The 27780-nt window shown below is 37.5% G+C and overlaps 1 protein-coding gene across 3 annotated transcripts in view; it reads right to left on the reverse strand.

Moving 5' to 3' along the window:
• Positions 1 to 1781: 1781 nt before the first annotated feature.
• Positions 1782 to 27780, reverse strand: part of sli (slit guidance ligand) — a 317304-nt gene continuing 291305 nt past the window's right edge. For 2 of the 3 annotated variants that reach the window (XM_012364005.2, XM_012364006.2), the window contains exons 4-30: positions 26654 to 26725; positions 26188 to 26259; positions 25878 to 26091; positions 25179 to 25342; positions 24395 to 24466; positions 24209 to 24280; positions 24042 to 24113; positions 23607 to 23750; positions 23322 to 23485; positions 20022 to 20172; positions 16238 to 16384; positions 15337 to 15408; positions 15173 to 15244; positions 14765 to 14928; positions 14154 to 14355; positions 14005 to 14076; positions 13840 to 13911; positions 13085 to 13156; positions 12843 to 13006; positions 12086 to 12305; positions 10379 to 10688; positions 8471 to 8684; positions 7680 to 8141; positions 6607 to 6807; positions 6196 to 6345; positions 5802 to 5941; positions 1782 to 5347 (exon numbers count right to left, since the gene is read on the reverse strand). In XM_012364005.2, the coding sequence (XP_012219428.2) occupies positions 5261 to 5347; positions 5802 to 5941; positions 6196 to 6345; positions 6607 to 6807; positions 7680 to 8141; positions 8471 to 8684; positions 10379 to 10688; positions 12086 to 12305; positions 12843 to 13006; positions 13085 to 13156; positions 13840 to 13911; positions 14005 to 14076; positions 14154 to 14355; positions 14765 to 14928; positions 15173 to 15244; positions 15337 to 15408; positions 16238 to 16384; positions 20022 to 20172; positions 23322 to 23485; positions 23607 to 23750; positions 24042 to 24113; positions 24209 to 24280; positions 24395 to 24466; positions 25179 to 25342; positions 25878 to 26091; positions 26188 to 26259; positions 26654 to 26725 (4018 nt within the window). In that variant the 3' untranslated portion in view covers positions 1782 to 5260. The remainder of the gene's footprint in view (positions 5348 to 5801; positions 5942 to 6195; positions 6346 to 6606; positions 6808 to 7679; positions 8142 to 8470; positions 8685 to 10378; positions 10689 to 12085; positions 12306 to 12842; positions 13007 to 13084; positions 13157 to 13839; positions 13912 to 14004; positions 14077 to 14153; positions 14356 to 14764; positions 14929 to 15172; positions 15245 to 15336; positions 15409 to 16237; positions 16385 to 20021; positions 20173 to 23321; positions 23486 to 23606; positions 23751 to 24041; positions 24114 to 24208; positions 24281 to 24394; positions 24467 to 25178; positions 25343 to 25877; positions 26092 to 26187; positions 26260 to 26653; positions 26726 to 27780) is intronic. The other variant, XM_012364004.2, reaches the window with a different exon arrangement.

Genomic DNA, 27780 nt, shown 5'->3' on the forward strand with positions numbered 1-27780 from the left:
GGAACCTCAAAGGTGGTGTGGAAGACCACTATTAATAACACTTAAAATTACTAATGAACTAATAATACGCTACACATACTTTAACATGCTAACAAGAGTGCAGAAAATCTTCGATCTATTTGACTGCATTTGTAAGATGTATTTGACTGCATTGTATGTTACCGTTTCTCCACTAATCTCCACAGTACAGTAACTTTTGCTAATATGCAGTAATTTAAAATAAATAGTTAAAAATTTTCCAGGTGTGTAATCTTTCGATAGAGATAAATGTTAAGAAGCAAGCGTGGCTAATCGATTAAGGCGAGTGGCAGAAATATTGAAAATCTTGTATTTGAAAACTGCTTTTGTAACATTTTTTTTCTTTTTCGATATTTGTTTCTAGCACTGTACCATCAAGTGAATCATTAGATAATGCTTTTGGCTAAAAAATATTATTTTATATTTATTAACAATAATTGCACATGTTAAATTGCACTTTGTTGCAATATGTATGTTGTAAAATGACTTCATTTTTCTATTTATAATAGCAAATTAGTATTCTTTTTAAAATAATTAGTTATTAGTTTAACATATGCAAATATATTATTAATATACGAAATAATATTTTTTAGCCAAAAAAACATTATTAACTAACTTACACTGTTAGAAACAAATGTGGAAAAAAGAAAAAAAAAAGTTGCGAAAATCAAGTCTCGAATACGGGACTTCGAATCCGCTAGGCACTCGCCTTACTCGATTAAAAGCGCTTGTTTCTGAGCATTTGCCGTCCGCAATGTGTTTACGTCGGCTCGATGGTAGCAAGACAGAGACGTCCGCTCTCTCTCTATAGCCGAACGGCCGAGCGCACACAGACGCGTGACGTAAGCGCTTCTTACTTGTGTTGGGGCTCGAGAGCCGCGAGCCCGGTAGTAGATATCGCATCACTGCGTGGTCGCTAGGACGCAAGGATCTAGCGTTCAGCACCGCTCGTATGTTGCCGTTGTCAATCGTAGAGCGCTCCTCCCAACGCTTCATCGCGGCCTAGTAACCAAATAACAGTGGACTGTACCGTCACGGGTCTCTTCTCGTCTACTTCTTAGTAACTTACTTCTTAACTCAGCGGTAAATGGGCGAGAGGGCAAGGAGTGGGGGAATGGGCCAAAAATGGCGCAGACGTGAGAATATTCACGTTTATAGTGCCTTAGTAATGCTAATGCCGGCGATACTGTAAACTTCAAACCTCGTAACTTGAAAAGTGCTGAATAAAAAAATATTTTATCATAGGGCTTGTTCGTTTTAGCTACACTGGGGCTGCTCTGGGTCTGCTCTACACAGGATAATACAGGACAGATAAATAGTTTGTCCTATATTATCTTGTTTAGAGCAGACCCAGAGCTGCCCCAGTGCAGCTAAAACGAACAAGCCCATAGTGTTTCGAAAAGCTCTTGAGGGAAGCTACACGAATATGCAATAAAAAATGGGAGTTTTTATTTAAGAAATTGAAGGTGACCTTCACGTGATCTTCAAACGACTATCCAAAGACAAACCAATGGCATCATCTTGTGTCCCCCTCGAAATCATAAAACTTCTGTACGAAAATTTTTTTTTCTAAAATCTCGTGATTTCCAGATATTTGACTGTTTAAAATAAAATGGGACACTATAACTTTCAGCATGTAATAGCATTGATTAGTCATATTTCTGCAATCCTGCGCTTTAATGCTAAATATAAAATACACATCACTGTAAATTATGAAATAATGTGTTGCAACGGATTTATCAGTAAGGATAAATGAATATATGTTGGCTCTTGTATATGTTTATTTATATTTCGTTGGACCAATGTACAGAATTGTTACAAAATCTGTTCTGTGACAGGCGCTACCGTCGAGTGTTTCACAGAAATTCGTTTGGATGGGACTAATTAATAAATACCGACGACCAAATCATTCGTAAACATAACGGTACAGAAAACTTATGCGTTTACTAATACTATCAAATCATATTTTATATTATGTCGTACTTATACATTCATGATACATTTATTTTTCCATCGTGGTATGTAAAGAAGGAAAACAAAGACGAAGACGATCTTCGGCCCGGTCTATGAACAATAGATATCATCGTGTGTATATGTGTATGCACATATACGACTTATAAATTTTTCACTATTTGTCTACACTCGCTTTACACCAAAATAAGTATGTCTTTCGTGCAGTGGAAACTAAGTAAAAAAATATAAAAAAATATGTCAAAGGTCCTGTCTTTGAGACAATAGATATCTTTTTCACCGCATTTTTTCATATATGGCCAGAAAAATACTGGTTACGTAGCGTGACAGTCGTCAAGCGTGGCAGTCATGTGGTGGCAGTGAAGTTGGAGAAAACTCTAAAAGAGATACGTTACAATCGTATGGCAGTCGAACGTTTAGCGGTCAGAAGCTATGTCTACATAAACCTACGAATTGGTACTTTCTCGCGAGGCGCAGGCTAGATGACAAAATCGCATCGAAATCGTGAAAGATGATAGCGAAGCACGCCGAGAGATATTCATTCGCTCTCTAAGTGGGTACATATGTTTAAAGAACGGTGTTTAGCATAAACCATCAAGTAAAAGCAAAGAAACGGAATAAATACACATAAATACTGGCAGTGGAAGATGCGATAGTTTTCCAGAGGAAGGGAGGGGAGGGGTATAATAGATACGCATAAATAGATATAGGTACGGGATACGCCATATATTAATAGAGGCTTAAGTAATATGAACAAATTACGCTCTTTGATTAAACTAATAGCAAATTAGCTTAGATATAAATAATGCGCTTATACAAAAATAATTACGCGGTTTTGTATCGGCGAACTCTGCTTCGGAGATCACCGATGATATAGATTTATATAGCTACATCCGTTTCGCGAATCGGCTGATCAAGTTTTACACGCGCGCGTTGTTCCATATCTCCATGATTCATTCTTCTATCATCGTTCGCGGTATCGAAATCATCGATCCGAACGCTCGCATGTGAGCCTCCCGTTGCTCCATGCAGCTTACAGGCTGCATCTCGCACCTCGAAACGGAATATTAGGCCGTAAAGTGAAAAATTCGAAGCGCGCACTTCGAAATTCGCGATGCAGTCCGTCTCGGCGATTTCGTCGCGGCATGATTTCTTGGCTTTTTCAAAAATTCAGCTACATTCCCACTGCTGCTATCGGTGAAGTGAGGTAAGAAGACGTTGATGACGTACTTTTTAATTAAGTTTTTCTCCACGTATGAAATATAATTATATTTTACATTTAATTAGACACTTACTTGTGATTTATTCACATACTTGTGATCCTATATGACGACTCTTTAACAGTATAACTGCTTGTTTTCTGATTATCGTACGTATGCACGATTTACAAGCGGTTTAATATTTATACTAGCTAAAGATTGTGCAGTTAAAGTGATTGCTGGAATGCTAAATTAGCAGCACTATAACTAAATTGATAAGAAAGGCAAGAAACACGCCGTCACTCTTCATTTGCCTCGGCTTCGTTTAGGTTTACTGATTACTTATGCGGCGATGTTATTCGCATGTGTATTGTGCAAGCGAAATAATCGCCAAATCAAACACAATCTGTAGCGAAAATCTATTGCAGCCATTCGCGTCATTCTCACAAACATCTCTTTCGCTATTTTTTTCACGTATTTATAGATCTTCTTTTGCAAAAATTCAAAGACCATTGCTCAGAAATAGCTATGCAATCGAAGATTCGCGTTTAGTGTAAAAATTCGCTGAGAAGAAGATAGACCTAACTGGATTTTGCAATACATATAAACTCCAACAAATTATGATTGTCGTTGATCTTCATTATCAACATTTAATAATTTCATCCAGTTTTTCAAATAATTTTCGAATAACATATAATTTAATTTAATCAAAACAGCGCAATATAGACATGTTCGCAATATAGACATTCATTTAAAATATCGAATATTAAACATCTCCATATTTCTGTAATAAGGCGCTGTTGACGAAATGTTTAAATAGCGATTCTTTTGAAAGAAACCATATTGATGTTGCATCGAAATAGAAATTACAATCGCCATCTGGAATCATATTAACCAAAAACGGCGCGTAACAGGGTGTCCCAGGGTGCGTGGTTAGACGCGTGTTGTCCGTGGCCTGTCTGGGTGAATCAGCGGCGTATCGCACGGCAACGAAAAACAACTGCGCATGGTGAAAGGAGTACAACGAGCAACGAGCGGGCGGAAATGGCGCGTGAGGCTGGATCTCCGTACCGCTGTTATTTTTCGTCGTTGTGTGACACGCCGCTGATCCACCTAGATCGTACAGCCCACGGTCTAGCCGCGCGCTATCATTCGTTAATCCTTTTTAATTGATATCTTATTTATTATTGCGAAAATTGCAAAACGGTAAAGGACTTTTATGTTCAGTTTACTGCGCTCTACCCGTACACGAGCGTTTGTCCCATCATTCTGACACCCTGTATATCCTATACGTGTAAGAATACGGAAGTCTGTACACAGCCACATATCCCCTATATTACCAGTTAGGTCCTTTCTGTATTAAATCAACGGCATAATCGTACGCACTCGTACGTAACGTTTACGAACGCGCAAGCGTCCGCGTGCTTGGTCCGCGATCGCAAATACACGAACACATTGTCCGCGCGCGCTCGCGCCACTCTTCCTTCCGCCCGCCTTTGCTATATACCTATATCGGATCATTATATACGAATAATACCTAGTATATGTTTAACTGCTTCGATATCGATAGTCCGTAGCTATATACGCACAATATACTTTTGCTTCTTCTTTCTTTCGCGTTCTCTCTCTCTCTCTCTCTCTCTCTCTCTCTCTCTCTCTCTCTCTCTCTCTCTCTCTCTCTCTCTCTCTCTCTCTCTCTCTCTCTCTCTCTCTCTCTCTCTCTCTCTCTCTCTCTCTCTCTCTCTCTCTCTCTCTCTCTCTCTCTCTCTCTCTCTCTCTCTCTCTCTCTCTCTCTCTCTCTCTCTCTCTAATAATACATATCACACTGAGCCGGCTATGTGTCCATCTAGTTTTGGCCTGCACTTTCTCGCCCATGTGCGTGCCACGAAGATGTTGCACAGGGATACCGACGGCATATCCGTGGCTCGCCTTCGCCATCCCGTTGCATGTCTTCGTCACCTTCGAGGACACGTGGAAGCATGAGCGGGAGTGCTGCTTCGGATCCGGGGGATTCTTCTCATTTTACGTCTCGATACGCATCGACGAGACTCGGGCCGCGATGCGTCGACTGGCTAGTAACACTTGCGGGTGCACGTGCACTTGCGCACCAGGTCAACGTCCTTGGTATACCGCATGCCGTCCGTGCAAATTAATCGGACCTGAAATTAATACGTAATTTATAATGGACGCCGTACGATCGTTATCGGCAAATAACGGCGGAAGAATCATTTGCCAGCTTGATGAACATAATTGCGATGATTGACGCAGTTACTTCGAGCGACTCATGCGCGATCAATCGAGTTTGAAAGATGGGTAGATTTACTTTGTCTTCTGTTTGACCGTCATACCTGATGCGGCATTTGACGCCAATTATCAAGAACAAGAACGAATACGGGCTTTAATATTCATCTTTATGCGTTGTCAACCGAGATAATGGGGCAGTGAGTCTCATAACATGTAAATGTTGATGCATTATTAATTTACTCTGAATTTGATATGCAACGGAGAATATTCCTAAACAATTGAAAATTATACAATAGAATCCACGCATTGTTCCGCATAGAAAACCGGATCGTCGACGAGTCTCAATCGATCTCTGAATATCCTATGTACCTTGCGCCGCTTAGTCTTCCGTGGTAAACAGCACGAATTGCCACAACTTCCCCAACATTTAGCAAGCTTCACAGGTCGTCGACTTCGACATTTATTCTCACTGTAGTACTCCCTTGTATGCTCCTTGCGACACGTTGGTGCTATAATATTGATGTTAATTTTCTTGTCAAAATATTGTTTAAAAAAACGCATATAATATTATTATAAATGAAATACAGCATATATTATTTTGTAACAAACATATAAAATATACCAAAGTCTTTTCAATTACAAGAATATATTTTCACACAACTAGTCTTATGTGCTATACTGACGCGCAATTATCTGGTTCTATAGTTTCGGTCTATCTTATTTATAAATAGCATAAATAATAAATAGTTAAAGAATAAATTACCTTTCTCGCAGTATCGTCCTTGCCAGCCGGTTTGACACCGACAGGAATAGCTGTTACCATAGTGCGACGGTACGCATTGAGATCCTTTTCTGCATTCATGTCCAATACATGCGTGTGAAGGCACCAGTCCAGGTACCGATATGATGATATCTATAATTATGCACAGATTACTTTTTGTCCAAAATATTTGATGTGATAACTTAAAGAATATTTTAGATTTCAAAGAATGTGATACTGTATGCATAGTTTTCTTATTCTTAAATAGATAAAATTTTCTTACAAATACGTTCTAACACTTTCTCTCGCAAATAACATTGTTTAAAGAAATATTTCTAATTTAAGAAATTTGTATTCAAGTGTAATCAATCCTTAATTTAACAAGTTGAATAGCGATTATAAGCGTAGACCTACCAGAGTGCTCGCGAGGTATATGTTCTTGTGGCATAGACTCTTCGTTGCTGTCACTATTGTTAATTCCCTCGGCTTCAACAATATCTCTCGCCTCGTCGGCCTCTTCCTCGCTAGCAGCACATCCGGGAGTAACGCGATGCATCTTTGCGGCGTTGCTGAAGTCTACCAACTTATGATTGATCCACATCTCGGAGATGCAGCCTGAGATAAAGCAAGGAAACTTTTAATGGATCTGACGGAGAAGAAACTTTTGCTCTATTCTATATAAAGAGTGGCGGTATGGGAATGTGTACCGAACGTTACGATGCAATTGAAAGTAAGAGTGTAAATGATGCGAACACATATTCACATCCGTATAAATTTTCATAAGGGACTACGTCACACGCGAGATCAATGATTGATGTTGATGACAATTTCACGATTAATAATTTCTTATTCTGTGAAACAGAAAGTTGAATCAAGTCATAATACAATTCGTTTGTACTTGATACAATTCGTTTATATGTTATACATTGTGATTACAAATTTTCATGTTATACTGTTACAAAACTTTTCAAATCTAATTCCTCTCGGATGCATACCGCGTTACATATTATTTTATGCACTATACGCAAATGTAGTAAATCAGTATTGCGCCAAGGGACATCAAAAATGTAACAGAATATTAAATGAGGTCTCCGCAAGTTGTGCATTCGCGGCTGATATTCCGAGTTTGCGACAACTATCGTTTCCCAGAGGAACCGCCGAGTATCGGTGTTGGAAGTAACAGTGGTGGAGAACACAAATCAACTGTGAAATCTTCGAATCCGACGGTTTTGTGTTATAACATTTGTGACAGTCCTCTCATAATTAAACACAATTTAACATAATAAAAATAATTATATATACAATATATATATCATATCATAAAAATGATTATTTAAGGTGATTAATTCAAATAATGAACAAAATATCTAATTGATCTAAATATTACAGTATTGTTTTGTTTTACTATTTTATTAAAGCTATAAGAATAATGCAAAACTGCACTAAAGCTTAACGATATTTTTCAGAGCAAAAAACGAGTTCCTTACCTTGGAAGCTCGTAATGTTCCTAAGATGAAACTCGGTAAATGCGACTTTAGCAACTTCCGGCGCTACGCCACCAATGAACATCGGCGTGACAAGCTTGAGGTATTCCTTCGGACCCTCGTTGATGATGCTCCTGGCGGAACCCCGGTCAACTCTCATTGTGAAATTTTTTTTGATCGCCAGTAGCTCTGCCATGTGAGGTTTACCATCGGCCACCATCTCGTAGCTGTACATCGTCGAGGTAGGATAATTACCCACGTCGTACGAAACCCTGACCCGCCCATTAAAGAGCTCGACAGCGATGTGCCCGTCGCTTTGCCCGTCGTAAAGAAGAACCCCGTTTTCCTGCGTGGTCGTGAATATGATGGTCACGTTCGCCTCGGGCCTCGTGCGTAGCGGTTCCAGCTCGACCAGCGAGCTATTGTCCACGAAGCTCAGACTCGTCAGGTACTCGCATCGTTTTCCTGAAATGAAAGGTAGTCCCGCATGTCACGCAGCTCACATCAAAATGCCACACGGTGCACACAAGGTAATAGAAAATTCTCGAGCTGCAAAATTACTGTAAAATTTAATAAAAACGTGATGAAAGTTATAATTTACCGAGAATATTCAAATCGAAATGTAAAATAAAGGGATTTTTTCAAATTTCTCACAAAATATCAACTGTGACAGAATTCTCTACTGATTATTTTCTTTGATGTAATTTATAACCGATGTATAATATTATAGTTGTTTTGTTTTAAAACAACTAATGTTTCGATTTATTGAAAGATAAATTTGACTCAAGACTTACCGGTGTAGCCGGGGTGGCACTGGCAAAGATAGTCCGCGGCGGAGGCGGGAGCGGGCTGGAAGCAGGCACCGTGCTGACAGTCGTGGTGGGCACACGGACTGGTCTGTGGATACAGCATGGCTGTCGAGGGTGCAGCCTCGCAGTATCTCCCTGTATACTCCGCCGCGCACTTACACTCGTAATTATTTATGCCATCAATGCAAGTAGCACCGTTCTGCGAAATATATGGATTATAACTCGCAAAAAATCTTTGCTTTTTGATAAAAAAAAAAGTCAAATGTGATATATATAAAGACACAAATTTAAAATTACATTTGGATGCCATTTTTTATAAGTGTTCTGCTTCTTCATTTAATATTAATTACAAATGAGTTGGAATAAAAGAAAACTATTATATTTGGAAAAAGAGAATATCATATTAGGAAAAGGAGACTAAACAGAATTATAATAATCTTGATGTCGATGCATTTCTAATGTAGCCGTCTAATTAATGTCTGCTTTACGGATAACTTTACGGATAAGATAGGAACGCGCACAAACTGTGGATGCAACTAACTACTAGCAGAGGGTTACAAATCATCGGGCGGACCGCCAGTTTCACATGCCTGGTCTAGAGTCTCAAATTAAAGGCCATGTATTCCGGGGCTTAAGTCACATATGTGCAATAATATATCCCCCCTGCGAATTACACGTGCTAATCTTATCAATGGTTGTTCCTAAATCCTGGTTGAACCAATGGGACCAATTTGAGATGTTTAACGTTATTTCGCGCGGTATAATGATCTAAATGCGTTGATCACAATTATTGCAATTAAAAATTTAATGTAATAAGACCTTCCGATTAATCGATGTGTGAGAGGCATTGTGAGCTCAATAATTTAACTACGTTATAAAATAGGGATACAACAAGTGTATGCAAATGATGAAGATTTAATGGAAGAGCCTCTGTAGGTCAATTCCGCACCATTCGCGGAAGCTTAGGAAGCTTGGAACGTGATATACTATCGTGGCTTTAGAGCTAGCACCGAAAGTCGAAAACTCTCCACACGGGCTTCCGCTACTCCAAAACCGCGCAAACACTCAGATGAAATTTGGCCGACGTTATATAATATTGCGAAGAAGAACTTTTGCGTAAAATTTCATACGCCAACTTTGCTTCTAGGTCGTAGGTCTTTGCGGTTGTAAAGTTTCTTTCCGTCAGAAGATCATATCTGCTGAGCTGGAGTTCTGTTTAAGAGCCGATAGTCAAATAAAAGTTTGACTCTGATAAAAGTCAAATTATGTCGCTCTTTGAGTCTCCATGTTAATGCTGTACCGAATTAAATTGATTACACAAATGATTTAATATAGAATAAAAAGTATTTTTCTAAAATAAAATGATTGATATATTATGTCGTATAACTATAACTATATTATGTCGTATAAATATAACATAATTCTAAAATACATTATAAAAATTGAGATATTCCGAAACAAGCGTCACTATTGCAGCTGCAATGAATGTAAAAGAAAACTGATAGTGCGCCAGAGCAAGAAATTAATTGCGATTGTCGCAACCGTCAACGATATGAGAAAATAAATTTGTATGATATGCTGTAAATGAAACAGATATCATCGACCTTGTGTAAAGTGTACACGCAATTCTACAGTAACAGTGTAATTACTTATTTTAATGAATTTTACGCTCAGTAATAATACTGTAGGTGTACTACAAATGCCAGCGCTTAGAACTTGAAGAAGATATTGAAGAAGAAGATAATCTTTATTGCAATCTATAGAATTTATTATTATAAAACCCAACGATATTTTCATTTAATTACTTATTATTGCAACAAGTAAAAAATAGCATCCGAAAAATGAAGTCAAAGAATAATAATAAAAGAATAAAATCAAAGAAAACTCACGTACCTGGCACATATGATCGACACAATCGTCCAAGTTTGTGGAACAATTGAGACCGGTGAAGCCGATTGGGCATTCGCAGCTGTAGTGGGTCTTGTAGTCGACGCATCGGCCACCGTTCTCGCAGGGGTCGTGCCCCTTTGTACAGAAGAAGATTTTTTCTTCACAGTACTCTCCCATGAATCCTGGGGCGCAGTCGCATCGATAGGCCTGTATGAGGTCGATGCAGGTTGCGTTGTTAGCGCATCGGTTGTTGGCGCAGTCGTCAACGTTGTTCTCACATCGAAGTCCCTTGTACCCGGGAGTGCAGTCGCAACTGTCACACACCGACTGAACGTCAATCGAGACATTGCGCCCGATATGCGATCGCGGTAAATCCGCCAAACGTTTTCTACCGCAGGCAACAAACTGCCGCATCAACACTTGCTCTTTTTCCTTTTTTTCTGACAATGCTTGAAGTGAGTCAAACTTGATAATTGAATGATCATGTCGTAGAATAATGCAAACAAAAATTTCAAGATATTTTATAATGCATAGAGTTTCAGAAAAAAATATTAATTTATACATATGCAGTCCTGTTGTTAATTTGGAATAGATTAAATTAATGATTTAATTCAAATAATTGTTATATTATTAACAATTCATTATGATTATTAATAATTATTATACTGTTGCTTTTAAATATTTCGTTATTATCGTCTTCAATATAATTGCAAGCAGTAAAATTAAATTTTGTTCAAGATTTGAAGCGAAATTATTTCCGTATCATTTTGTCAGAAACTTGTGAGACAATATGTTTTTATTGGTCTAACGTATACATGTTTGATGCAAATAGTAAGCGGTTCGGTTCTTCGATTTTTCGATAATAGCAACAGCTTCTCTATTATGAGCAGGTTATTGACAGCGCCGTCGGCAGTTTATAGCCTGCAGTCGTCACTCCTCGAGGCTTATGTGCAGAGGGTCCCGTTTATTACGTGTATGAGAGCTAGAATTTGACGAACGCTTCGATCGGACTCCACTTCAGAAGCCACTTTAAGCGTGACACGCCAAAATTGTCAAAATAATATAGAAATGGTCTTTTCATCGCATTTCCATAATTAATCACGTCAAATTCAAGCTTCGAGATACAAAGTACCATCTGTTTATGAAAGCATTTTCCGTCGTGCATATTTACGTCTACTTTGGTGACGTCTACTTGAACGAACTATTTACAATACATCTCAAAGAACTACTTGACACATTCGAAATTACTTTGATAACGTGCAAATTCTATCGATAAATATTTATAACGCCGATTTACTTTTCAATCATCTTACTATGCGATTATACGATGTTAATTTTACTGGATCGAATTATTGTCTTACAAAATATATTGTTGCGACTTGGGTGCATTTTTCAATTATAATTAATTCTTAAGACAATAATCGAACCAGCGGAATCTAGCAATCAGTTTGCCACCAACGCTCGCTCGAATTTCGCGTTTGACTAATTCTACATTATGCAATTTCAGAAGCAAGTTTGTGAAATTTCTGGCTAACGCAAGTGAAGATGCTGAAAAAAGAGCTACCAAAAACGCAAGAGCTCGAAGGAAGTTTCGTTTGGATACGATACAACTGTCGCAAACATACTACGGGTTCCACTGAACGAGCAATTCTAGCCAGCCCGACGAGCTACTACTCTGATCAAAGTCGAACTGTCGCCTCCAGTAAGTACCTGAATCTTCCTTCCTCCAATACTTTGCAAGTTCCGGAGTTCCTGCAAGGATTTCCATAGCACGCGTCAATTTTATACTGACACCGGTCCCCATGATATCCTGGCGTGCACTTGCAACGGAACTGCCGCCCCGGAAGCGCTTCGCAAAATCCTCCGTTTTCGCATGGCGCGGTGTAACACAAGTCGCACTTGGCCAAGACTTCGGGTGGCTGTTGCTTGGCTGCGCGGAAGAAAGGTCTACGATTAATGAGCAATTTTAGTACCCTACCGTGATGCTGGGCCAAAAAACCACGAACTAAACAGACTGCGTCGCGCTGTGCTACGTAAAATCAAAAACACCGTCACGTGCGACAACTAGCACGCGATTGCGGATCAGTAATGGCCAAGTTATCCGTGAAACTTCTGTTGCAGCTACGAAATATGCTGGAACGAATACCGAACGAAAAGTCTGCTTCCTGTTTAATGGAAAATCGATGATCAACAGCCCGTTTTACAGGTAAATCGTTACTGGACAAGATAATAATCTAGATTCCCAGTTTCATTGTGATAATTCTGTTAAGCGATACTAATAAATGTCAATAAATATTTAAGCGTCAAATTTGCGAGTATAATCATAATAATCGCTTGTTTTCATATCAACAAAGCATATTGCTGCTGCACTGTTTATGGTGAGCAGTCAATTTATTTAATGGCAAGCGCAATCGTTTCTTGGCCATTCTGCTCGCAATCGAGATATACATACTTATGAGATATTTACTTTTGCATTGAAAGGCACTAGCCGGTGTCGTCAAAAGCAACTTGTCTCTCATCGCGGGGGGTTCCATGCACCTGGCTATACCAGGCTCCACGTAATCTTTCTTTACCCACTCAGCCAACCACCGCATGCTGCAATCGCAGTAAAGCGGGTTGGACCCCAGGGCACTGTAAATATCACGATCGATAAATGACTAGCATCGAAAATTGAGTATGTGTGCGGTTTACAAGCGGCATGGTACTTACAGATGTGTCAGAGACTTGAGGTCCTCAAACGCTCCCTCTGGGATGACCGATATGTCATTGCCGTGCAACGAACTAAAAACGATAATTAAATTATTATACAAATTTTTTTATATTATCGTCATAGAGAGAAATCGTAAATTTATCATTTTATTCGATTAAAAAGAAACTATCACTTTACATTTTACAACTTTTTTCACAAAACTAATAGTTTTATTACGCAAATAAAATTTATTTAATATAAAATTTTGTTTTAGTTTTAATATAGTTAAAATTGTCAAATTTTTTTCGCTTAGCTAATGAATCCTATTTTAAAAAAGGCATATAAAGTCGATACTCGCACTTATTGTGCCCTGTTTTCCGCGATACTGCGTATCTCGATACGCATTGTGCTATCGAGCGATTGTCATTGCGAAAGTTGCAGTTTACTTTTACAGTTCATCCAGCTTTGAGAAGGTTATTGCGGGTATTTATTTTATTACTTTTGTGTTTTATAAAAAATATTCAAAGTGTCTTCTTAGATAAAGTTATGATATATATTTCTTTGTAATCAAAAGAATAAATAGCGCGCGTGTAGCGTACATTTGTGTGCGTTTAGTTTGTTAAAAACGAACAAACTATTAAATAGGTTTTAAGTGTTAAAATATAAAATATTGGCCAACCGTGCGAATGGTATGTGAAAACGTAGAATTTTTTGCATCAATAAAAGAGGTACATCACGATCAAATGTTAGTCGAGTATTTGCATACGTGACTCACATTATTCGCAGGTTCTTCAATCCCGCGAGGGCATTTCGCTGCACGCACTGCAGCTTGTTGTAACTGATGATTCTGCAAAAGAGATTCGTATGTCGTACATTACACAAACTATTTCGCGCGTCTCCCCCGAGAATTCTCTCTCGGCGGAGTAAATATTCGACTTACAAGTGAGACAACTTCGTGAGATTCCTGAAGGTATCGTTGGACAGCATTCCGATCTGGTTGTTGCTCAGATCCCTGAAAACGAAGCGGACGTTAAACATGGCGAAAGCCGCTTGAAAGATATACGGAAGGTGCACGCGTGTTTTATTTACAGTCTGGTGAGAATCCTCAGGTGGTTCAGCCTCTCCGGCTGGATCGTCTTGATGTCGTTCACGTCCAGATACAGCTCGGTGGTTTCCGGTGGAATTCCACGTGGAATCTCAGTAAGCTGAGACCTCGAACATCTCACCACCGAACCCGCGCAATTACATTGAGGCGGGCAGTAATCGTCGCCTAGGCAACCCACGCTGTCGTCTGATGGGCGTGAAATAGTTGGTGGATCGTTAATAAGATTTGCAATTCAGATTACGCATATTATTTTATCGATGCGAATAAAGAGGGGTGCGCGCAGAGTGAAAATAATATACTTATCCGTGTAATTTCTTCGCAACCATCGCACAGATAACACATAAATTGAAGATGCAAACACGCTTTACAAATTTTAATTCAATTAATATATACATATTGATTTTAACCTGATGTGTTCGAAGCAGTTTTGCATGCAAAACTTGTATCGATTTTACGAAATATATCATATTTATATTCTATTTCGAGTTCGTGATGATGTAATCGATTATTGGATGATAGCAAAACGCGACAATAAACGTATCTATCTACAGATACCTAAATGCAATTGTGCAATAATGCCTTAAACGGTACATACTATTGCATTTGAACTCGTGATGCGGAATGTCCTTGATGACTGCATCCTTTAATCGCGGCGGGTCGTGACAACGACCAGTGATTCCAGGTATATCGTGTTTCCTCAGCCATCCAGCGAACCACGCGAGATAGCAGTTACATGATAGCGGATTGCCTTGCATGTTGCTGCAAATACCGAAAAAATACGTCAAAGGATACAATAATAATAAAAATTAATACGGAAGTTACATATGCTCCGACGATTGCAACGGAGGATTCTTAGGAGTGTATAAAATGCTGACAATTTAATAACTAATAATCCAATAATAAAGAACTTGACACACAAATTTGAGAAAATTTTTGAACAAAGATATCTGCGCATCGATCGATTATAATCTTGTTACAGTGATTCATGATTCACACAACTTACATAGCGCGAATGTGTGGCGTTCCGTCAAACGATCCCGGCATGACGCACGTGATGGAATTACCATGGAGATTCCTACGCAAAATAAATTATGCCAGTCATCGTTTATACCGTGCGGTACTGTTTTATCAACGAAGACTGTACCGTTTGTCCAACGAAGTACTTACAGTGTTTTAAGGCTCGACAAGCCGGAGAACATCTTGTTGTGCACTTCTCGCAATCTATTCTCGGACAAAAACCTGCGAGAAGAAAAACTCGTCACTATTCGTCACTGCGAAACGAGGTGCACGACAAAATGAAAAGAGATTGCGAGCTCAGTTGCGCTGTGTTACAATTTGCCGTCGCTTTTTAAGAGTCGATAAATATCATTCTTCGAGTCAACGAGTGTACGAGCGTTATGAACAGTATGAAAGGACGCGGAACACCGTTGAAGCTACTACGATGTATAACGCTTTTGTATTCTTTAAATTCCAAATGTAACGTCTAAAAAGCGTAACTTGGCTACAAAGTGATGCCTCAGATGCTTAAAAATATAGCTATTAACTATGAAGAATTTATAATGACTCTGTCATACATTTATTTATAAATTACACACAAACAACAAAGAAGGCAAATTTATTGTGATATTTTTATATGCTTTTTACTTTTTTCAGAATGATAAAATAATTGTTAGTCTTAAAGAGATTGATTAAACGTTATAGCATTTCTAATCGTCAATACGCAGGTCTAAATTAAATGAAATAAAATTTGGCAAATTGCGATATCTCGTTAAACGGACACTGAAAGTACCGCTCGAGTCTTTAATGGAAAGCCACCGGCATTGTTTTAATAATTGTCCCACGGAACAATGCAGTCTTCGAAAATTCCTCGGGGGATTCCCTAAAGTTGAAAATATCGACTGGAAGACCGCGCAAAGAAAACAATCCTGACGTTACACAACGGTACTTCTAGAACAGCTTCTATTGTGCCGGCAAAGGCGAAGTTTTCCGGAAAGACAACGACAACGACGTCGCGAAGAAGAAGCCGGTTGTGTACGAAAGCGGCATAATTCGGCTCGCGTTGACTTACAGGTCGGTGAGGTTGTGAGCTCCTTGAAAGGCGGACGCCTCGATGCGAGAGATTTTATTTTTCCTCAGGTCCAGATGCTGCAGCTCCGGCAGTTTCTCAAAGAAACCGTCCGCTTTGATCTTGTCCAGCTCATTGTTGTTCAACAGCCTGCGCGCGAACACGTAAGTGGAAAGAAATGCATTTATAAGAAAATCATGATTACGATCGTCGGAATGTGTTTTGTGATACGTACGCATCGTTAGTTCGTTAGTCAAACAGTGGATAGTAAAATAAAAAAAAAAATCCTCAAAAAAGCAAAATTGGTACTTTCCGTTCGTTACTCCATCACTTGTTTTCGACTATCCGCCAAGCAATTTATTCGCCACCGCGTTATAACAATACATCGCCCAATAAATTTTGCGAATTGTGCGTTAGAATAACTCTCGCGTAGAAATTGCGTTGCAGAATTTTCGTGCAATGTACCGAGCAATAGTGTAACTTGCAGTTAATTGTTTTGCTTCGTCCGTAATTAATATACTCTAACGTTCGGCTGAAACTATTAACTTGGAATCTATCGGAATATGAAAATCGGTGTGCGCTTCCCATATACGAGAACAAAATGATAAATCCAATTCTTATAACAATTATTAATTTCTAAATAAAATATAATATCGCAAGTGAATAGATAAACACTGAAAGTAATTTATATACTAAAAAAGAAAATAATTTCTTCCATACATATTTTTAGAGATCGGTTCACGAATATCGAGAAATTAATTATTTTTTAAAAGAACCAATCCATTAAACAGACTAAATGCATAATTTACTGCGAATAATAGCCCAATCTTTATTGTTCTTTTTCCATCACATTCCACGATATAATCAGGTGATTATCTGATTCGACGATTGAATTAATATTCAAGCGGAGCGATGAGGAATTCTCTACAGACGAGTGATATTCATCCTCCACTCGACTGAACCGTCCCGCGATCGATCGGCTTGTCCGACATTCAATAATCCGAAATGAACACTTTCTCATAAAAAAGTAACAATTCAAAATCTATGTTGCCTAAAAATACAATGTCGGATTAAAAGCTACTAATCGAAAATACGAAACCGGAAATAGACGTTGAAAACAATATTTCTTGCTATTAATACTTTCTTTGTAATGCGATAAAATGTAAAATAACTTTTATGAGATTATTCCAAATTGTCTTTTTGGCACTAACATCATTTTGCATATTCAGTCTGCAATTCATACTAGCGATCATTAATTCACGTGTATATTCGTGTTTAACACGCTAATTGTCGTCATTAGCTGGAAATGATTATCACTCGCGCTAACGCCGACCATTGCGTTTACTGTCGATATTAATTGCTTTTATAATGCCAGTTCTTAATATTGCTAATAATATCGGGGTTTATTATGTGCGCCCACCCATGTTTAAATATTGACATCATTATTTAGATAGATTTATATTCGTCGAATTTGTGTGACTTATCGTATTTAATGAGTCGAATAATTCTTATGATCTGCGAATATACACTCACCCGAAAAAAAAGCGGTACACTGAAAATGTGGGAAAAATTCATCAAATTTCAACTGACGATAACTTCGTAAATAATAAAGATAGAAAGTTCTATAAAATGTGGAAATGAAGCTAAAAATCTCTACTTTAAGAATCAATTTATTTCAATGTTGCAAAATAAATTTATTGAAAATGGCGGATGACAAAGCGCGAGCATGCAAAATTGAAAAATAATGGTTCGAGTTTGCGACGGTGCACGGTATAAACAAAAAATTGTAGCTTATTGGGATCAAAAGCGTACGAAAGTACAGAGTCTCCTCTTTAAAATGCTTTTTTATGCATCTCGATACGATGATTTTTCGCCGAGAGATTCGCATTTGAAGAAAAAGGCAGATTCTTACTTCTAGGCCTCTCACTTACAGTACAGTCTGCAAATCGTTCTCCAACGCGACGGTATACTCGTGCTCGTCCGTCTGAAGAATACAGACAAAAACGAGATTCGTCGCTAAAAAGAACGGTACTCCATTCTGCATATGTCCAGCCTGCATGCTCGACAGCAAAATTGAGTCGAGTTACGCGATGGCGACGCATAAGCGAAGGTACATTTGCTGGCCTGTGCGGAAAAAGACCGTGTTCCGCTAATCTGTTTCGAATAGTGTCAACGGATACATTACATTCGCGGACATCTCTTAAATTGTTTCGAATTTGAACAGCCGTTCGATGTCTGTCTCTTAATGAATTTAAAACAATAAATCGGTCATCGTTTTCATTCGTACAACGAGGACGTCCCGAACCAGGTCTTCTTTGGACAGAATTAGTCTCCAAGTACCTAGCATAAGCACGTTGCACGGTTGACACTGATAAATCAAGTGCCTCAGCAACGTACCTTCGACTTCTCCCATCTTCAATTAACGCTACAACTTGAGCAGCTTTTTCAGGACTTATCGTCGCCATAATTGACCAATAATTTCAATGCGAAAAGATTAATTATTGTTTACTTTGACGAAGTCGTACGAATAAGTAACGCGTCTCGAAAGAAAAAGATCAAGAGAAATCAAGCACTCTTCTCGCAATGTGCGGTCGAGCATAAACAAAAAGTCAGGGCGGAGAAATCACAAAAGATCTGCAGACATCTCCTTCGGATGCAAAACAATTGATTGAAAAATAATGGTTCGAGTTTGCGACGGTGCACGGTATAAACAAAAAATTGTAGCTTATTGGGATCAAAAGCGTACGAAAGTACAGAGTCTCCTCTTTAAAATGCTTTTTTATGCATCTCGATACGATGATTTTTCGCTGAGAGATTCGCATTTGAAGTAAGAATCTGCCTTTTTCTTCAAATGCGAATCTCTCGGCGAAAAATCATCGTATCGAGATGCATAAAAAAGCATTTTAAAGAGGAGACTCTGTACTTTCGTACGCTTTTGATCCCAATAAGCTACAATTTTTTGTTTATACCGTGCACCGTCGCAAACTCGAACCATTATTTTTCAATTTTGCATGCTCGCGCTTTGTCATCCGCCATTTTCAATAAATTTATTTTGCAACATTGAAATAAATTGATTCTTAAAGTAGAGATTTTTAGCTTCATTTCCATATTTTATAGAACTTTCTATCTTTATTATTTACGAAGTTATCGTCAGTTGAAATTTGATGAATTTTTCCCACATTTTCAGTGTACCGCTTTTTTTTCGGGTGAGTGTATTATTGAAAATGCAGCAGCTAATATTGTGGTGTATAATTATTACCCGCTATCTATTAAAAATAAATTTGTTACAATTTTAATTAACAAACAAGAGCATTTTCCGGTCGCAAGTTAACACTGTTGTTCGTTATTCGAGTATCGATACTTCAAACAGCGAAACATTTGCCGTGAATATTTTCCTTTATATCGTCCAACTATCTCTTCATCAACACGATGTCACACAGTATTTCGGGAGGCACTAAAAATGTTCGCGGTACAAGTGCGTCCAACGTGACAAACATAACTGCATGAAATATATTGCGGATGCTGCTACATCCAGTATGACATAAATTGAGCCAGTCTTTGGTCTTTTCATTTCGCACGCCTACGTTTATCGTTCAACGACAAAAGTAAAATATTGTTAAAGGAAGCTTTTTAATGGCTTGTCATTTGCTTGTCAAATTTTTCTGTTATCTATATCTTACCCGTCAATAATACAAAAAAAAGGAGATTTATCCGACAAGATTTTGATAGTATCAATATCAATCCTATTTGTTGTACAATTAACGTGTCTATTAAGAAGAATACTTACAAAGTCGAGGTGTAAAGCGGCAAGTCTTTCGGTATCGCAGTTAATCTCTTGTTGGAGCAATCGACCGTCGCGCCGTTGCACGTGCACGGCGCGGGACAAACCCCAGGCAGAATGCACTCGCCGGCTCTTTTTGTTAACAGCTCGTCGTCACCTGTGGACAAAGTTTCGGAATAGAGTCGAACTCGAACAATCGCGCCTGAGGAACACTTCTGCACTCGATCGTGACCTTGTCCCGATACGATGGGGAATAATGCACACACGCGTCATATGCAGAGCGGCTGTTTGGTATCCTAGTCACACAGCGAGTGCCGCGCGCGAAGCATTTCTTCGTGAGAATTGCACAAGTTAGACGTAATTATGTGTGGTGAATGCAATGATAATGATGATGTCGATTCATTAGCGATAAATTTTGATAATGAACAGTGTAATTAATGACGTCGTTAAACGAACCATCCGTACGCGCGATTGCGTACGTACCTGCACGTTAATCGAGTGCGAGTGTTTAACATCGTGCGTTAGTGTTTGAGAGCGAAATATGTTTATGTATGAGTGCGGCTACGGCAGAAATGATTTATCATCGTATTATACACCACATTACAAATTGCCGGGTGTGATGTACGCATACATAATTATATCAACGATACACATTGCAACATGTATAATGCCGGCTTATATGCCGTATGCGGTTTCTCTACGGTGATCGAGATACAATAGCGATTTTTATTCATCGATCAAAGAGAAGAAAGCGAGAAAGATAAACGCTACCGCAAGACTTTTTTTCTCTCTCTCAGTGTCAGTATTGAATTTGCACACGTTTATATCTCCTTTTCTCATCGTATAACGCTGCATTTTATAAACAAATAAAATCGCATATTGAAAATTGTAATTGATGTAGCTAGATAGCAAATTGATAACAAAATATATTATTTTAAAATCCATTTACAATGTACTAAAATAAAACAAGTGCTACATATTAAAAATATGAACAATTTTGTTTGTAATATTTAGATTTTATACAGATGTAAACGAGTACGAGTTTTACTCAAATAATAAATTAAAAATCAAAAAATCCAAATTTGCTTTAAACAAAATTAAAATTAATCGAGTTACTCTCCGCTGTCTCGTCCATCTTCCAATGAATCGCTTCGCCGATATTCTTGCGCATACAGACGAGAGTCTGTTTAAGAAGCAACATTCGTTTCCTTCCACGAAAACTAAAAGCACTTCCCCCTAATTCTCACGAAATCCTTCGTAAAGCAGGCATTGTGTAAATTTTTGCCGTGACTGAGAGTGCAAGTTGCGAAAGTTGTCTACAAGTTTCACGCCGGCAACGTAAGTTCTTGTTTACAGAACTACACGTAGTAGTTATGCGCGTTTATACCGGCATGGATGCTACATATGTGCCAAGATGTTTATTTTTCTACTAACTCTAAATTGAGTTTCATATAAATATATATACGTCAGATAAATCGTCACGAAATTAAAGTTTCAACTATATGGCATTTACTTAATTATGCAAGTATGTTAGATTTTTTTTAATATGTCTGCACTGAGTTACACTTACGTTAAGTCAAAACGCTCACTTTGTAATACCACATCGAATCTGCTTTTGCGCTATGTATTATATATTGTATATACATATCTGGTATCCAAAATGTTAACAAGCAAGATGTTACCGCGATGCTCTCCAGTTTTTGCGTCTCATCTCTGTGTAACATCGAGTATACATGTGCAACGGTACATACAGGTTTTTTTGGAATTCTATAATGTGCACAAGGAAAGTGCATCCAGGTGAAATTTGAAGCCGCATAAAAGATGGTTAAAAAACTTCTGGATATTATTCTCAAACGGATACGGCACAAACACGGATCGCTCAGCAAAAAATATGTCGTAAAAGATGCATTCTACAGAAAAGACATCCGTTTACTTGCAATAAATTTCTCGCGAATTACAGAATCGTAAAAAAGATAAGATAAATGCAAACGACCGCGCAAGGAAAATAAGAGGAATATGGAATTTTTGTAATTCCGGATGCCGCACATCAAAATTCACTGTGACATAATAAGCACATTATAAATACATTGAATGTCCGCATAAAGCGTAATACGTTCATTAAAAGCATAAATGGCTTTAATTATAGAAAATATAAGATTGCTTTGACATTAATGCGATATAATTTTACTAAAATATTTTAAAGTTGTATTTGAAATTTGGAAAATATCAAAAATGTGATGCCTCTAGGTTTATAGCAGTTGTGTATGCACAAGTTTTCTTGCTTTTATTCAACAACATCCTTTTATATATGTCGGTATTTGTCGTTCCGAATATTTCTTATGATCAAATATTTTCTTACATTCTTCTTTGAAGTTAAAATAAAATTTAAAAGAAACTTTTACGTTGACAGAAAAACAAAATGCATTTTTTAGGACACGGTTCTTTACATTAATCATATGGAATTTCGGTTAATAATTATTGTCATTACAGGCATAACAAACGAGTTTGCGAGCGTGCTTGCGAATGCGCATAATAACATTGGCTGACACATTAATGCGTACCTATTGGTCGGTATTACGATTAGCGAGATACATCCATCGGGAATTACATGCGCCCGGCAAAGTGACCAGCATTTATCAAGGATTCGCACCGTGCGGGAGCATCTATATAGATTGTCTGGTCACCTGCTCCGGACGTGTCGACAAGAACGAAGAAGAATCGAGACAGAGAGAAAGGAGAAGACATACGTGTCTGGATATGGGATGCAAGAAGCATTGGAGGCAACGAGAACGATGGTGGGTGATTTCACACGAGTGAAATGGAAACCGTAGATCGGAAGTGGCGCGCCATGTGCCATCACGGTGTGATTGATAATAAAGTGACACGATCAATCAATTTCAATGGCTCACATCGACTTTCAATATATCCTTTCTTAGAGAGCGAGCGAAGGAACATTAATTTATAAGTATAAAAATAATTCAATTTTTCACTCCAATTATAAGACAAGTGTAATTTCTTTTTTATTTCTTACAAGTTTAGATGAAACGAATGATGAAGCAGTTTTTACATTTATTTCGTTGTTGATGCAAGGGTATATGATTAGTACAGGTAGATGTGTTTATGAATATGAGAAAATGAAAACTCTCGAAGACATCGTCAAATGTTGCGAACGTAAGCCAGCATGTAATAAAGACCTATTTACATTCATCGTGCAAATATATTTTCTTCAACATAGACTACCGACCTGTATACTACCCTGCCGAAGTGTCAAGAAAAGATATACCGGAAAAGTCGAATCGTGCTTACCCTTACATTTGAACTTGTCGTCCCGCATCGAATCGATCTTCCGTTTCTGCGCTCTCTTTGGCGTTTCGCACTTAGCGCCGGATGTCTCGATGGGGTGCGCGTGAAGATATGCGCTCAACCAGCGTAGATTGCAATCGCAGATGAACGGATTCCTTGCCAAATGTCTGCGAAAAAAAGAATGAGATTGTTGAAAAAACACTTACTTGTTTCATTGTTTCAAAAGTATCTCTTTTACAATGTAAACTAGGAAATGTTTATAAGGATATTTGTATTAATAATACGAACAGTGTTTTAATATTTCGCAGATTGGCGAAAGTCCCATTAGCTAATGAACGTATATTGTTGTCATAAAGTGACAACAAGGTGAGACTGGTTAAGTCTTTGAACAGGTCTGTTCGTATGCATGATATCTCATTGGCATTCAGCAACCTGAAACAATAAGTTTCGCCATAATTTCCAACAGTTGCCTCGTCGCAATAGTTCACGGGAAAGCGAGAACAATACGTAGGACCATGAATAAAAACATTTTCTTCAGTGGTTAAAATATGAATTATTAATTCTCGCCTTCTTGAAGTTGATTTCGTATCACGCGATAAAAAGCTACATATTTATTTTAGTTTAAATAATTAATTTCAATTAAAATTCTTTTATATAATTATATATTTTAGCTCCAAATTTGAATCACTAATTGTAAAATCATGATTTTTCATAACTACTCACAGTAATTGCAAATTTGTCAAGCCTTGAAAAAGACTAGCTGGTAATTCCGTGATTTTATTGCCATAAAGAACCCTGCAACAATATATATTCATGTTTATCGTTACCGTTAAATAGAACAAAATATTATATTATATTCAAAGATATAATAAAGAAAAAAAGATACATACAGAGATTCGAGGGACTTCAATCCGTGGAAAGCATCCGCGGCTACTTTTTTGATCTGATTGTTACTCAGGTCACTGCAGGGGAAAAAATAGAAACATACGAAAGTATTACAAAATGTTTCGTGTGGCCAAGAAATAGCGATGTGTGTATATATATGTTAGAACAAGTTAGTTACGAACGTCACTCACATTCTTCGTAATTTTCTATACGGCGAGAAGGCCTTGGGTGGAATTTCCGTGATGCCGTTCTGCTCCAGCCGCCTGCGGGCAATCAAGGAAAATCAAATTAGAGAAATAAGTTTGTGAATTTGCACATCTATTCTAGCAACCGTATCATGAACGTTGATTATTGATCGCTTTCTACTCGGTCATATCATTGTTTCGCTATACTTCGCATTTTACGCATGTACGAAAGTAAATTATTCTTTTTCATGCGTTATATATGTATATATTTTATTATTCCATTTATTATTAAACAAAATTAATTGTTAGCATTGGCGTAACTAGGAAATTTGTCTGGGGTAGGGGAGCCCTTTCTACCTGTGAATTTTAAATTCCTATTGTGAAATCTTTTATTGTCGGCCATTTAATGATAGGATAATAAATCTATACCAAATTAATATATTAAAATACTTTCAACTTCCTCACGTCAGAGTTCCGTGCCAAAATTATTTTTATTTAAATTAATTACTATTTCCATAATTTCTGAGGCAGGCACTCAGCTTTCTGAGGAGAGAAGAGAGGCCGTGCTTCCCCTGGATCCCCTCTAGTTACGCCTATGATTGTTAGTTGTAAGATTATATTAAAAAATTAGTTTGCTATTTGCTATGCGACTAAATGGAGAAATAAAACAATATTTGTAAAAGGAACGTGTATAGTCAACCCGTATTATCGATAGTACTCGAATGAGATATAAATTTCAGATGAAACGCAGGTACACAATGCACAAATATGGCGTGGCAGTTTTACTTACAACTCAGTGGTGTCCTCAGGAAGGTGGGTTGGCACTTTCGTCAAGGAGTTCTCTCTACAATCGACGATCCCATCAGCGCATTTACAAGGATGCGGGCATTGAGGCTCAGCGCTGCATTCCGATCCCGTTCGCTCGACCAAGCCTGAACACTTGAACTCGTGCTCCTGCAAACAATGGATTTAGAAGTCGTATCACAGGCACGAAGTGGGTTAGCAAGGAACAGTATCGATAAACCTAATGATTGTTGAAACGTTCTATAAAATAACTAATTTTTCTTTTTCGTGCAATATTTAATGAACTATTAAAAAATAATATTCGATTAAAAAGTCTAATAGTTAAATTATATGAGTATATACATAATTTTTAAAACAAAGATATATTTATATCTGTAAATGTTTATTTCTAATAAATTCGACTATTTTCTCATAAATTAAAACAATTTTCTCAAAGTTTATGTTCATCTTTCAAGTGTCAAATAAAGCCCAAATTTTTTCCGTGAAAGGTGTATTGCGATTAAAATTAATATAGAATAAAAAATAATTTTTTTAGCAGAAAAAGACAAAAATGGTCTGACTAAAACACATATACATATTATTGTATTAATGTTAGCGCCTATGCAAATTTTAACAAGAATTAACGTTTATAAATTTTACGAACGAAAATTCAGATGATGGCTCTTCAGTTAATACACAAACTCACCTGTAGATCGGCGAGATTACGGTCCTTGAGATGAGCCGGAGATGCGCATCGTGTGTGTTGCCCCAGGCGAGGATAAGACCTCAAATGACGCGATAACCATGCTAAATGGCAATCGCAAGCGAGAGCGTTATCCGCAAGCTTCAAAGTTCGCAAATGCGACAAGCCGTTCAGCATCTCCTTGCCGAGCGTTACCAGTTTATTGTTGTTCAGCATTCTAAAATGAGTATTTAGCACGTTTATTGTTCGAATATCAAGTGATTTTAATGTGAAAATCATACTTTCAACAATCTTGACAAATTTGTATACTTACAATATTTCCAAATCTTTCAGTTCTCGTATCGAAGCCTCGTCCACGCAAGTCAGTACATTATTGTCAAGTAATCTATAGAAAGAGAAGCAAAATTTTGTAATTCTCAAATAAATAAGGTAATTATATAATGTAAATTATATACTTTCTAAAAATTTTATCAGCTGTGTTTTCGATTCTAGAGCCGTTTGATCATATAGAAAATTTTACTGAAATTTAATAGGTGACATACGTAAAAAAAGATCTACAATATGATGGGGTATTTGTTTTTCGGCACATTTAAAAAGCAAATTGCAAATTTTGTATAGGATTTTGTCAGAGATCATTAGCTGTGATGCGAATAAAACCATCATATGTAAAACATGGATAAAAACATCTTGAGTATAGCTTATAAAAGACTGTGATTGGATTGTGATTGAATGGTCTCGAGAGAGATCTGTCTTTGTAGCAAGTCCGATAAGATACTTACAAATGTCTGAGGGCGGACACTCCTCTCAGAGTCTTCGGCCCTATAGTAGCGATCTGATTGTGACTGAGGTCTCTGTAACACAAAATGCAATATTTTCTCAAAATATCTTATTTAAAAAAAAAGTCTTTTTTGCTATCTGATCAGCCAATTATTTTCAAATTTACTTTTAAAAAGAAGTCAGAAACTATTTCTAAACAGTCTATTTCGTTTAACACAATTTTCAATATACACCGCCAATTCTGGCGATATAACATTTGTAATTCTGGATCTTTTATATATGTTATCGGCAAAGCTCGTAGGAGCTATCTTAACTTTGCTTAGGCAAAGTGAAACAGTTTATTAAAAATATCGGTTATTCAAGAGAGGTTTGATCGTCAGTCCTTTTTTCAGATACTTTTATTTCTTACGACATACTTCGCAAAGGTCTAAATAGTAATTTATATAGTCTCTTGTCACATTTGCATACTTTTTTCTCAGTTCAGATATCATTCTGTCTCTACCTCCGTAACCACATTGAGCACTAGGAATGGTGTCAAAAAGTTCTTCTTTAGTTATGTAATATTTCATTTCTGTTGATTCTTCAGAGACAAGCTGCAGGGCCGTGCAAAGAGGAGGGCGGGTGGGGGGAAGGGGGTGCACAGCATGCACCGCACCAGGGCCCCCAGTGCTAAGGGACCCTGAAGTTTCACTTAAATATATCTATTTTTTATTGTTTCTATCTAAATTAATCTCTATCCAATTTAATTTGCACATCCAAATGATATTCATTTATGTTTATAAATTATAAATTTATACATGTTCTATATATTTACATTTTACAGAACTGTTTATGTTTTGTACAATTTGATTAAATTCTACTTTTTTCTAAATGTACACGTTTATAAATAAATATAATTTTAATTATACTGTTTTGTTATATTTTTCTAAACTCCTTAAAGCTTTTTTAATACGAAATGTAACAGGTAGGGCCCCATCTTTACCTTTGCACTAGGGCCCCAAAGCTCTTTGCACGGCCCTAACAAGCTGAATAATTTCTTGCAATCTTCAACACGAATGACATTATATCTTTTAAGCCAGCGCTCGGAATTAGTTGCACATTTCGAGCCGATTTCCGAGACGACGCCTCC

Source organism: Linepithema humile, chromosome 4, assembly GCF_040581485.1.
Source record: "Linepithema humile isolate Giens D197 chromosome 4, Lhum_UNIL_v1.0, whole genome shotgun sequence".
NCBI lineage: Eukaryota > Metazoa > Arthropoda > Insecta > Hymenoptera > Formicidae > Linepithema > Linepithema humile.